Raw genomic sequence first — 14,162 nt, 5'->3', positions numbered from 1 at the left:
CCAGGAAAGGGTTAAAAACGTACACCAAAAATTTGGGTCCTGTTGCATATGCAGATACAATTAAATGTAAGTGAGATAATGTAATGTAATTCAGGCATCAGCCAATCAGAACAGAGTATTCAGAGACCGAAGTTGGATTTTCTGACTTGTTTTTGACCTCAACATTTATGCAACAGGGCATTGACTAACATAAATCTGCCCATGTCAATAAGTTAATCAATAAGTCAATAAGGTATGTTCTCTTGTGTTTCTCACCTTTTTGGGAGTGGGGTTGGCATTCACCCCTCTAAACATGTAGGCCTGAATTCACAAAGGTTGTTTACATTTAGACCATGGTTTATGCAAATTTCTTCTGTGTAAATGCGGGTGACAGACTGCATATGTCCACAGATATCCAACAACAATCGCACGTTGATATTCACAAGTCAAAGGTATGCCTATTTCATGCTTATTTTAGTCCGTGGACTAAATTTAGAGCACCTTCCTGAGTTCGGGCCAGTGTCATGAAACACCCAATCCTCTCTTCTTTTAATCTAGCTTTTGTACTAATCTTCAGTGCATCAGAGGAGAGGATTAACCCTAACTTACCTGGGTTATTTAGCGAGCTTGAATTCCTGGGGGGGGGGGCATTATGGCCCCCCCTTCAGATCTCGGCCATTGATCGCGCGATCGCCGAAAAATTTTGTGTGAATATAAAGCCGGATATAATCTACAAAACTGTTAAGTTAAATTTTCAAAAAATTTGCATTTTCTATTTCAAATTAATTAATTATGCAAATATAGGCAAAAAAACTAATTTTCATCTGTAATTGGCTTATAAAAGCTTATGGAATGCTGATTTTTGGTGTAAATATTCCTAGTGACATTCCAAACATTTGTGCGTAAAAAAAAAATTCAGTATCAAAATTAATTTTTTATGTTTTTATTGTTTTATAAATTTTTTATGTATTTCTGTGTTTTTTCGAACTTTTGTTTTTGATGTTTTTTTCAGCAGAATTTGTCATACACATTTTTTGAAGCATAATTATACTAAAATAAATTGATTTCAGCCATTAAAATTAAAAATATGAATCTTTATATGAATTAATTGAAAAAACACAATTTGTATTGACTTTGTACACAAAATCATGTGTTTGAGCAATTTTGGGGTTGACGAGAATTTTTTGAAGGGGCGTAGCTTCGGAACTGTATGCCCGGGCGCGACAAATTTGGTCTCAAAAGTTGCGCGAGACTTGAAAGTAAAAAGTCAGCGAGCGGCGCGGTCAAAAAATTTTGCACGCCGAAATGGTCGCGGAATTCGTCGAGGGGGGGGGCCATTATGGCCCCCCCCCCCCCCAGATAAGTTAGGGTTAACCCTCTCCCTAACTCTGTTACATCATACAACGCTAAAAAATGTATGTGCCATTTGCAAGAAGCACAAGAATGGAGGCAAAGAGGGATGCTACAGGGGATGTTTCATCAATTTAGTCAGCGCTGACAAGTTCCTGAAAATTTCAGTGAAATTCTTGGTTTTGATTGGCTGAGAAGCTCTGGTCACTGACTGCTACTATGGTAATTGTCAGAGACTGACAACTTGTTGGCGCTAACAACTTTGATGAAACGGTGCCCTGGTCTCGGTAAGACCAACAGGGAGGTCCAATGGATAGAGCTGTTGGACATCTGAGTAACTTTGGGACTCCTGACCGCTTGACGAGGATATTCACTCACGCTACAGGACTAGCAAATATAAAGAAAACTGCAAATAGCAGGGCAGTGATACTTCTGTATCATACCTACCTTGAAATCAAAGAGCTCTGTAAAACAATATTACATACAACAGGAAAAAAAAAAAATCTGCATGCTGTTACTCTTGCTCTAGCTTCATTTTGCGCGAAATGAGCAAAATGAGTAGCATAGATAATGCTACTCATTATCTATGCTAGCATAGATAAAGCATAGATTATAAAAAAGAATTAAAAAACTGTGTGTACTCACACTTCCTCTTGGGTGGACACTTGTTTCGGCGAGTAACTGACCACCACGTCCCGCTCCTGGCTTGGGGCTAGGACCAGGGAGTCGGGTAGGACCTTGAAGCAGTCACCCCCTTGGCCAACCCTCAGCCTCAGGTCCAGCATGAGGTTGCCTGCGTTCAGCAGAGGCAGGTTCCGGCTCATGCTGCTTCCCAGGAGGGCTGAGAAGCTCAGCGCCTGGTCGCGCTGTTGAGACAAAACAAAATTGATAACACAAATCTCCATGAATGCATAATCTTTGTGATGTGGGTTCCAACTGCAAGGGTAAAACCTCTCGACTAGAGATACTCCCATTGAGCCAGATTTGAACCCATGGTCTCCTGTTAAACCCTTTCTGTGTCAGGGACTTTGGACGGTGTGTACAAGGCTATGGGGTTTTCTGTACCAATCGACACTCAAAGCACAAAAAGTGTTGAGATTCAAGAGCCTTTTGCACTGCTGCCCCAACTGTGGTACAACCTCTCTGGATAGGGGAATGATAGATCATAATTCTTAAGACACAGCCTGCAGCCATCCGTTAACTGAAAAGAACCTGCGTCCTCGAAAAGTATGAGAATTGTCACCTATACAGGTATCCTTAATATCGTGGGCATCATTCAGCATTAGTGGCTTTCACACTCCACCTCATGCCCACTGACAACTGGCTGATGGGGAGAGGAGGGGAAGCCAACTTTGTAAACAGCATTGCAGTTCTGGTATTCACAGTGCTAAAAAAGGCAAATTTTTTGGTGGAAAACAGCACAAAATACTGTAAAAAAGTAATGCAGTTGGCATCTCCGGAGAGGCCATGCATGTTGATGCAACGACTTCAAATGTTACAAATTTAGCAACATACGTGCTGAAACCATCATCTCCCTCACAAATAATGATATCTTATCAAATCTTTACATTTATGTGGACACAGAGACATTTAATCATGCCCAGCCACATCTAAACTTGTTGCACAAGTACTACAAGTCTGCTTGCAAACATCTGCTATGTGTTTCATCTCCTAATTTCTCTACGAGATGAAACCATGTCTTCAAAATGTACAACTGAGAAGCACTTTAACCTATATAAATAGACAAACAAACCGAGGGTACATTTTACATAAGTACATGTTTATACACTATTAAACTATACTACTACACTACCATGCCTCTATCAAGAACAACTCAGAAGATCACATCTGTAGTGCATAATGAACATTTCCTAATCTACTTGAATACAAACTCTAAGGTAACACTAATGTTCCTATTCGGTTCTCATCATCATCATCATACCAGTTTTTATCCGCATCTGTCCCCAATACAACAGAGGTGGCCGGAATTACCTCACAACTCTAAGAGTAATAGCTCTCATACCTTCTCGCCATTGCTCCCAATTTGGGGCATCCTCCTTTCTTAAGCCAACCCTCCTGAGCTCTTCCTCAACTGTCTGTTCTAGAATGTTTACATGTTGTTGCTGTTTTTTTCTCTCTCTTTTTTTTTTTTTGGGGGGGGGGAGAGGGGGCTTACGGCAAGGGAGTCTGGCAAATGAAGTTTGGCAATGCCGACTTCAGCTGTCAACTTGAGGTCAGCCAAAGGAACAATCCTGTCTGGGACATCCAGCTCAATCTTTAGGTCAATGTGGACATCCTCTGGTGGACCAAGTGGGTGCGAGTCAGGGCGGGGTCCCTTCTGCTGTGTCCACAGCTTGATAGCAATGGCGGGGCGCTGGCCTGGGTCACCGTCCACTACGCCTGCTGACCGGCCCTTGATATACACACACACAGAGTGATATATTGAAGTTTATAAATTGCAAATAAAAAGCCAACATGCCTTCATTAATAGCTTTCATTTTGAACTGTAGACAATACGTCACTAATTTAATCATTTATATGCAAATGTGGAGTTAAAATGAAGCAAGCACAGGAGAAACTGTAAAAGGAAAAATATTTGAAGCATGAAACTTTTGCGAATTGCTGAGCATTAAAAAATATGCATACACTGTATTATTCTTTATGTACTGGATTGTGTAGACAAAAGCTTTCCTGTGCATTCTATTCCTTTCAAATTGTGGCGGCACGTGATATTCATGAAAGTTTCATGCAAGCAAAAATTTCTGGTATTAAGTATTCTGTTCTATTCACTGTATATTTTGATAAGAATTCAACCTAACTTACATAGTACATTTCTGGAAAATTTTACATGCATTACTTGGAAATGTCCCATGCTATCCCACATGAAATAATACATTTCATTGGTCAAACAACAAGACACATCAACGACTGACAATACAAAGTCTGTATTAAAGCACAAATCTCAAGCATAAAGATGTCAATTAGTACAGAGCTTTAGAGGGTCTTTACCGGCAGTGTGATGTGGAGAGGTCGCCCTGGCGACGTGGTGGTGGATTGGGCTTGGTTGTCGCTGGTCTGCATGGATGCACCATACCAAGAAGCCGAGGTCTACAATGAGAAGGAAGAACACACATTGTCAGGAATGCAATCTATTCACCTCCCTGTCTCCTTTAATCTTTTCTGTACCCTTTGGGTTAAAGACCATAGTCTATCTATCAGAACACTTCAGGTAATTTCTACTAAATTTCATCAATTAACATGGTAAGTATCACACTATCCTGTCTTCTTGACACTTTCTCTAGGCTTGGTAATAAAAAGAAAGATATGATTCTATGGTCCTTTCCTTTCTTTTTTTGTTTTTATTCAAAATGCTTTCAAGGTTGTGGTCCACATGTCCCCAGTTGATAAGTACATTGGATTCTTGCAATTGGTCAAACAGAACTTTATTTCAAAGCAATGTACAAAAGAGCAAGGTGCATAAAATTCTTATAAATACAGAATTTCACAGAATGAGTTGCATATCAAAATGCATGATCCTTTCTTCAAAGTGCTCATCTTGGACAGGACAGACAGAAAAGCAGCATTAGAAGTATCAGCAAATAACTACACGGTAATGCAATCACTGAATTATACACAATAATATGCAAAAAAACAAAAAACAAATAATACTCGTTTGCATCAAATAAACAATTCAGTCTAGTCTGATGTAGCACCAACATTGAGCGATCGAGATGGAGAGGCAAAGTTGTAAACCTTATATCCCACTTTTAAATATGGATTTTGATTTGATTTGATAATGGTTTATTAAAACAAATGTGCAAAGTAGTAGCCCGAAGGCCAAACTATAATACATCACATTGAAAAACATGTCAATCACATCAAACAACATACGCTGTGTGAACATTTCAATAATAACAAATAGCGATTACATTAACATAACAAATATACAGCATCATATCAAACTGATAAACAGTTCATACCAATCATTATACAGAATATATTACTTTAAAATGATAATCATAGTTATCAACGTACACGTACGCACACATACACACTCATACACACACATACACATGCACATCACATCCACATGTCTATACAGATAAACCCATATACTCATCTCATGCAGCCATTTAACTCTTGTATACACAGTCACACATCAAAAAAAAAAAGAAATATATATATATATATATATATATATATATATATACAATATCCTGCTTAAGATAAAAATTATAAACATAAACAAAAAAGGCAAGTTGAACAACATGCTGATAAGCTTCATAAGATCCCTTCACAGCAGCTTTCTCCAACTACAGGACATGAATTTTCATCTGCTGGATAGTGCAGGCATAGTGCGGATGCCATACAAAGTTATTGTGATTTTATAGTCAAGTTTGCAGAACCCAATCATTTTACGCAATTCACTCACAGTGTTGACAAAGAAGAGACGGATGGGAATAGATGAGAGTCCTCTGTTGATCAGATGAACGACCTTTGACCTCTCAGCACCCAAGACCATCTGCCCAAAATCAATGGAGCTCTTCGCTGCACCTTCCACCTGGGGCAGCATGGTAAAATGTCAGAAACATGTGTTCAGTGTCAGAAGCGGGTAGAACATATTTTACATATAATCCACACATACATCAGATTTACAGCCTTTGTATCACTCATGGCATGAGAAGCAGTGTGGGTTTTTGGGGGGTTTTTTCAGTTCAATGGGTAAAGGAAAATACTTCAAACACCTCACAAAAACAGACAAATTTGTGGAGAAATGGATTTTATCATCCTATACCAGGAGTGGAAGGCAGTATGAGCTACAATGCAAAACAGACATATCCAATGCCATTTGTCACAAACAAGCATCTTTCTTAATACAGAAGTGGGAGGTGTACGGCAGGTTGCTTTAAAAAAAAAAGAAGAAAAGGATGAGACTCTGTCTACCCAGCAACTTATTGCTGTTGCTTTCTTTGAGGTGGGGCTTGTCCAACTCACCTCTATCTCGGGCAACTCTGCCACTGCCCTGACCGTCGTCATGAGAGGAGCCGTGACCTTGACCAGCCCCACTTCGCTGTCGGCTACCACAGGACTGGACCCCACCTGGATCGTTGCCTCGTGGATCCCTGGCTGGCGTGGGGCAAAGAGAACCTTGTGGTACTCCCATGTCTGTGGGCCGATGATCAGTCGCGGCTGGGTGACGAAGATGCGGTGATGTTCGGGCGGTAACTGGACAAATAGAACCGGAGTAAGGAGACAACTTAATGATGTTGTTTGTTTGATTTTTTTTTCATACTTTAAGCACAACTAGTTCAACAATTAACAACAATTCAACAATTTGACATGAAACTATGCTTAAAATCACTGGATACTGCTAACAAAAAGGCAAATACAGTGGCAACCCTTTCGGCTCTGCAACATAAAAGATGTCATTCTTACTTATGGAAGCAACAAGAGTCACTTGGAAATGAAAAATTACTGGAGACAAACATTAGAAAAGAAATCATCCATATTTCACCAGTACAAACCAAAAGGCAATCTATTAATCCTACCTGCTTCTAAAACAACAAATGTGTTTGAAGTAACTATTAAAGACACCTGTAGTTGTTCTTTTTGTCTTTCTTTCATTTGTCTTTCTATATTTTGACAAGAAGATCAAAGTACAGAAGACTAAGTTTCTTGGCATCCCATGTGGCTTACCTCTTCACCATTGATAGAAAGTGCGACTACCTCCACTGTGCACTGCAGCCAGCGGGAGGATGGATTATGAAGCTGGAGGGAATCCTGGGCAGCTATCCCAATACAGGCAACGTCATGGAAACGGTGATGCGGTGGCACCATCAGCTCAGATACGATGGACTGGGGGAATCCTATCATATTAGGGTGCAGAGGGGCAGAACAAGTTCCACAATAATCACCCCCAACATATGTTTCTCTCAGATTCATGGTTGTGCAACCCTCATAAGGCATTTACAACATTTTAACAAAATCTCAATCTTCCTTATTTTTCCCTCTTATATGTGATATCGACATCTCTATCTCTCTATCCATTTATTTCTACATACAAGCATATATCTTTATATTTCTAATCATCTACCTACCATCACACCAACTTACATATCTAACATAAAAACAAATACATGAATCTATACATAAAGAATAAACATGGAAACTGTTATTGTACATGATATATTAAATCTAATGCAGTAAAACATTTCCCCCTACTCATAAACCATGACAGTTCAGCATCTCCAAACAAAACTGGCCAGAATGGATTTACTGGGCCTACTTGTTGTGATATGGTGTAACTGAGACACAGCAAGTGTAATCTAGATGACTGAAATGTCATCAGACAAAACACAAGACTCACTCTGTGGGAGAATGGTGGCTGGCAGGGAGGCGGCGGTGGGATCCGGAGATAGCCTTTCCCTGCTAAGTGGCCGAGGTGGGGCTGGCACACCCATTGTGTAGTAGACACTGGTTAGGGCTGCAGCCGTTGGGACTGTCGAGGACAACGACTGTGGAGGAGGCACGTAGACACCCGCCCTGTGACTGGCCTGCTGGGTCAAGTACAGGTTTGTGTGACTTGGAATGGGACCGAGTTGTAATCCCATCTGCCCTGGGACCGGCTGAGGGAGGCCATCCTGGAGGCTATGCAAAGAAGTGGGCGACAGCCTCGATATGGGTTTGTCGTTGACGTAGTGACTGAGGAGTGCCGTGTCTGACAGGGCTTGGTTTGTGTAGAAGCGGGATGGGCCCAGAGGGGCTGCTGAGATTGGCCGCTGTGCAAGATCTGGGGCAGTAGTCACAGACTGATAGTGAAGATGGGGTTGTGGGTGTGGCTGCAAAAAAATGGTTTGAGAAGTCACCGTGTCAATTCCGGAGGCAAGGACCGGTGGACGCCCAGTGGAAGAACGGGACTCTGGGTCTGTCTTGCGCTTGGGAGTAGAGCTCATAGAACTACTGTTTGACGAAACACTACCTGTCCGACTAGGACTTTGTGATGACCTATTACTTCTAGGACTTGACAGATTGTCAGTTTCGGCTACCAAAGTCCGATCATGGTCCAGGTCTAGTGATGTTCGCATTTGTCCAGTACTCGGTATTGGAGACTGCTTAGGTGAGTGCCTTGGTGAAGGAGTGGGCGATATTATCTCTCTACTCAATGCCGAGAAATTGGGAGGAAATTCCACATCCTCTGTGAAAATTTCTGGCACAGTGCGAGGCTGCTTGCTAAAGTCTGTGGCACAGTTTTCCTTCATATTTGGTGCTGCCATCTTACTGTCAGTACTACCTCCGGAAATCCTTTGCGGATGTTCGCTGCTGAAGCCAGAGTCAGCCTCTGCATCAGATACAAAATCTCTACGGTCTCTGCTGGATCCTTTTCTGTATTGCTCGTTGTACTTTTCTTGATCTTGGCTCACCGTTCTTCTTTCGCGTGGAGTCTGCTTGATTCGGTGCTTGCCAATCACAATGTCTGCCTGGCTATCGATTGAGAACCTAGAAGCATCGTCAAGGCACTCTGGAACTCTGGACGCTTCATTCCTTGTTACTTCAAAGTTTATGCTGTCATCGTACTCGGCAACGTACTCGCCATGTCGGGTTGACATTTGTGAATTTTGCAGCCCAGTCTCAACTCCATTGAGAAAACTGAGTTTTATAGGAGACACTTTGGAAGAAATCTTTCCCTCAGGAGACTGTGCTATACCACAATCATTTTGCAACATGAAAGAATGGTCAACTTGCATTCTCTCAATGGAAGATGAGTCCTCAAATGACTTTCTATGCCTTCTAGGAATGCTGCTAGAAACCGGGTTTTGTCCCACCATGGCACTCTTTGACCTCTGATGATTCCTGTTGGTACCATTTGCGTGATGCATCAGCAGCAGTTTACTGGACGCTGCTGACTGTTTTCTGGTCGGCTCCCCATCAGGAATGGCTTCACTTCTGCACTCAACACCAGGATCTCGTTCATTCTCCCGTTGCTGTATAAGGTCATCATCATGGCCCAACTTTAATCTTGCATAGTATTCATTTCTATCAACACTGTTCCGATCTCCATGCCTCTTTTCTACACGTCCGTTTCCAGAAATGGTATCTCCTGATCTTATCTCTTCTGGTCTGCGTCTCGAGGCTGCTGGTGCATTCTCGGATATTTGTGGCCTTGGAATAGTTCCACTGACTAACTTTGGAATGGTTGACAATCTGCCAGCATCATCATTACCTCCAGCAGGCTGTCTACTATAACCTTGGTCCTGACCAACTAATCTACCTGAAAGAGCATTATGTCTTGTTTCCTTGACATGAATCTCATGTTGCCGGGGCTGAAATTTCGCCAAAGGTTTGTCTCTTGCGCCCATCACAGAATCTTGGCTACGGTCTGCATCTTTCAACGGTAATGGAATACTTCTCTCAACAGGATCTCCAGATGAGCCAGAAAGCCTTTTCTCGTAATGCTTGTCGAGTCCTTGCAGCTGTCGCTGCTTCTCAACCTGATCCCCATGGTCCCCCTCAAGTTCTTGACTCTTGCTCTCTCTGTCCCTCAACACAAGGCCTGTGACTCCACTGACCCTGGTTTGAGATCCAGGACTCTTTCGCCATGTCCTCTTCTGTTTCTCTGCTTTCTTAGGGGTTACCCTAGCAGGACCAGAGTCTCTGTCCTCCTGCACAGATCCACCAGACCCATCAAGCGAGGAGCGATCCATGCTGCTAGAGGATCTATCTCCACCATTGAGGACTGGGGGTCTCGGCTTCCCTTGCATCTGAGAAATCCTCTGTTTTGCCTCTGCAACATCCTGGTCTGAATTCGTACTAGTTCTCTCACGCCCAGCCAGAGCATTTGCTCTCTTCTGTCTGCTGTTGGGCAAATTCTCAAATTTTGGCTCTCTTTTATCACCTGCCCTCCATGCTACACCATTGCTCTCAGTGTCCTTATCATCTCTCCTGTGAACCAGATCATCTGCCGCCTTCCGCTGCTTCGACATCTTCAGTATCATCTCTGCCAGCTGCTGAGGGTTGGCTGTGCTGGAAGCCTGGGCAATAGCTGCTGTGATGGAAGTAATGTCCAGTGGCGGCGTCTGCTGCCCGCCATCAGTGCCGGCCTGCGGGGAGGCAAGGTCAAAGTTTGAAGTGTCTCTTGTGCCAGCAAAAGTGAGCGGATCCCTAGATGGGCTCCTTTCCCCTCCATCCGGAAACTCGGTGGGTAGAGCTGCAAGTGATGAGTTGCTCTTTACTGTCTGGTGGCTCAAACGTTCATTATTTGTTGTATGATCCAAAATCAAGTCATTCTTGGATCTGCTGGCATGACTGGAGGGCCTGTGTGGAATTGTGGGACTGGCATCTGGAATGACAAAACATACAAAGGTGATTTTGAAAGCAGACAAGTCATTAGAGGATGAAGTGACTAATGATATTTGTTGAACCGTTTCTAGCACTGAAAATAAACTACATTCTCACTTAATCCTTTGACGGTTTAACATGAAGTGGAAAAAAGAAAATTTTTTTCAGACAGAACAGAACAGTTAACTGCCTTACACTGTCACTGCATTCAAAATCTGTCATTCTGACACTTTTTCTTCTTGACATAAAATTGATTTTCATGAAATTTCAAAAACACAAACAAACACATTACAAAGGTTTGCATGCTACACTGACCGTGTGTCATAGACAGTGCAGAAAGAAATCTCTGATATTTCTAGATATAGACAGCTTGAAGTGCACTTATTGAAGGCTTTGTGCATTTTCACATTATTTTCTTCTCTATACAATGTCAGAAGTGAATATATACCTTGACAGCACTGCTGTTCTTTATGGAGTGGATAACAACACAATACATGCCTGTGTGTAATATGACTCTGTCCAAGCCTTAACAAGCATGACATAAATCTTCTGAAAACCCGATGCCATATGATAATCAAATTGTTTTCATCGTACTATATAGCCAGCAACACAGGACAGGACAGAAATGCATCGTTACACCATACCATGAGTATATTGTCCGACGCCAGCTTCCCTCTCCGACGCCGCGTACACGTCATCAGACTCATCAGAATGGGCACCACCTCCGTTGTCATGGTTACTGGTGCTATTTACCCACGCAACGGGGGGCCTGGGTGGGGGTGAAATTATTGTCCCGTCCCCAAAGTTTGGCTGTGAGGGAGGAGGCAATCAGAAGATAGCGGAATATCTAATACAAGAACAAGAGCACTGCAACATACTGTGCTGCACTTGAATAGCAAAATTTGACTGCACAGCTGTAGCATACAAGGTTGTACTTTCACTGATGCTGCTCCCAGTGTTTATCTAAAACTGATACTCAAGTCCTTTTCTTCTCTTGTAATTGTTGATTTTTTTTTTCTCACTGTCTTCTTTCTACTTTTGCCCTCTTGCTGTCTTTTTAGCTTAATACCTTCTCCTCTCTTTCTATTTACAAGATCAGGCTTTACAAAGCAAAATTGTTCAATATTTCTCTTTGTGTAGACTCATACGCTCTTTATTTCTCTCTCTCTCTCTCTGTCTCATTTATTTTCTTGACCTGTGTACAGATTTAACAGATGATTTCTAACACAGTGGGGCATGTATCTATATGGTGTTGGCACATTATAAGCTTTTTTTTTCTTTTAATAATTTCCATTATAACTTTCATCATTATCATCATCATCATCACTATCATCATCATTTTTCATATTCATATCGTGTTTCATTACAAGTAGTAGCAGCAGTACACTATATTGTACAGTGTACAAATGATGCACAGGACAGAGTGGGTCAGTGAAAATTGGATGCAAGGGTTTAACTTTGGAACTGTTAAAACCCACAGGTGCAGCAACGGTTTCCAAAGTTAAATGACAGCATCCAACCCTCACCGATCCATGAAATAGGCCTGTGCATCATTTGTTTATAAAAAGGGCCCGTAAATTCATGAAATTCAACTTTTTCCCCCATCATGAGTCCGGTACACCTACAATACTATACAAGGCTTGAGCCATGCTTTCGGATTTTATCAGACGCACAGCTCACTGTGGATCAGTAAAAATCAATGCATGATAATTGACCACTAAGACTGCAGAGATCCTGAAGCCCATTTTATAATACTGACTTTTTGCCAATGCATTCACTGTGTGTACCCTCTCCTACTCATTTATCACAGTTTAAAATAGCAAAATACCTTGCCAGAGTGTACGTCTTCCGACAATGACCCCAGCGCTTCTGATCTCATCCCAATGAATGTTCCAAGAGACACCCTCTTGGCATCCTGTTCCCATGGCGATGCCCTAGACCTATTGAGTGACATGCGCAGGTTAAGCTGGCTGCCGTCAGGGAGTTCCCACGCCGACGCATTCTCCACATGATCGCCTTGGTCATGTGACATGTGCTCATCCTAGGCAATACCAAAAAAAAAATGATATTCAGTACATTTTCCTTGGAGTCTTGCATACAATGTAATGTTAAATTCTTAGCACTTGATGCCCTGTAACCTAATGAATCAAATTTGCTTGTGATAGATAAACACTTCATTTTACAAGTATGTGCTTTCTTTAAGAAGGCTTATTATCATATGTATGTAATGCAGCTTACAGAGTGTCATCATTTTCCGACAAATTTTCCGACCAATTTGCCCCAAAGTGGAGTGATGGAACTTATATCATTTTTCTTTACAGAAACTTGACATGTTCAATAAATTTTCCGATCACTTTCGGAACAAAAGGGCTTTTTATGTCACATACTCCTTACAAGTGAAAAGGAATCATGAAACATGGGAGCCACTCCAGGTTGGGTTGTTACGGCAGCTATCGTGTGTGTGTATACTTCCATGGTTTTCAAACTGTCTCAGGCAACAAGAAAGGCACTGAGCACCTGCTTATGGCAAAGGATAATGAGACAGAACTGCTTACCTGACGAAAAATATTCTCCTCTTCAAATATTTCTTGATCTTTTTCGATCATTGCCATGGCATCATCTGGGGACAGAAAGATCAAATGTCAGAGACTTGAGTTAAGTTATGGAAATGGCACATTTCATGTACTGAAACAACATTTCAGCACAAGAATAATGTGTTGTGTAATGGTATAAAATGACGCATTTGCTGAAACAGGTTTGTTGGCTGTAGCTAGGGTTTCTTTTTAATGCAGTTTGTGTGGAAATGATGGTCATGGCATAAAACAGTCATTGATAGTCATGACATAGAATCAGAAAAAACTAGCACACACTCAAGAGGACTCGTTGCAAAAGAGTAAAGGTAAAATCAAACACTGCCCATAATGGCAATGTGTAGCTAAAATTTTGAAGATGAAATCAAAAGTCATGACTAAAGAATTACAAACTTGCTATGCCTCAATTGTACAGGAACGGCCAGGCATTCTTGAGGCTTACGTCTTTGCAATTAAGTACTGTAAAAGTGGATATTTTCGCGCGACTAATTTTTCGCGCTAGGCCGGGTCAGAAGAGTTTCGCGTGTTTTTAATTCCGCGGAATCAAGACATCACGCACAGGAATGTATGGCAAGCAAAAATATTCGCGTGTTTTTATTTTCGCGCTAGTTTCTGGTTGCGCGAAATGCGCGAAAATTTCAACACCGCGAAAATTTCCACTTTTACAGTAGTTTTGCACCTCCGATACACATAAAAAATGTTGCATATAATGCCCGAGTGCAAAATGAATTGGCGTGCCTTATACTCTGCACTCCATTTTAGAAAAAAAAAAATCAAAACAAGAGTAGCATTTACTGCGAAAGATCTGGAATGATGGCACCCAAGTAGCGCAGAAAATGCTTGGTGAGTGTACGCAATTGGAAATGTTTAACAACGCGCAAGGAAGAACTACAAATAACAATCTCT

The 14,162-nt window shown here is 41.7% G+C and overlaps 1 protein-coding gene across 1 annotated transcript in view; it reads right to left on the bottom strand.

The window, feature by feature from the left end:
• LOC140232865 (uncharacterized) overlaps positions 1–14,162 on the bottom strand; it is a 46,141-nt gene that overhangs the window by 19,010 nt on the left and 12,969 nt on the right. Inside the window, exons 10-19 of the mRNA XM_072312978.1 lie at positions 13,221–13,285; positions 12,494–12,706; positions 11,310–11,475; positions 7,697–10,666; positions 7,017–7,196; positions 6,325–6,542; positions 5,762–5,890; positions 4,339–4,437; positions 3,506–3,742; positions 1,975–2,195 (exon numbers count right to left, since the gene is read on the bottom strand). Coding sequence (XP_072169079.1) covers positions 1,975–2,195; positions 3,506–3,742; positions 4,339–4,437; positions 5,762–5,890; positions 6,325–6,542; positions 7,017–7,196; positions 7,697–10,666; positions 11,310–11,475; positions 12,494–12,706; positions 13,221–13,285 — 4,498 coding nt within the window. The remainder of the gene's footprint in view (positions 1–1,974; positions 2,196–3,505; positions 3,743–4,338; positions 4,438–5,761; positions 5,891–6,324; positions 6,543–7,016; positions 7,197–7,696; positions 10,667–11,309; positions 11,476–12,493; positions 12,707–13,220; positions 13,286–14,162) is intronic.

Source organism: Diadema setosum, chromosome 9 (assembly GCF_964275005.1).
Source record: "Diadema setosum chromosome 9, eeDiaSeto1, whole genome shotgun sequence".
Taxonomy (NCBI): domain Eukaryota; kingdom Metazoa; phylum Echinodermata; class Echinoidea; order Diadematoida; family Diadematidae; genus Diadema; species Diadema setosum.
The sequence above is the reverse complement of the archived record's forward strand: the minus strand, read 5'-3'. Positions and strand labels throughout refer to the sequence as shown.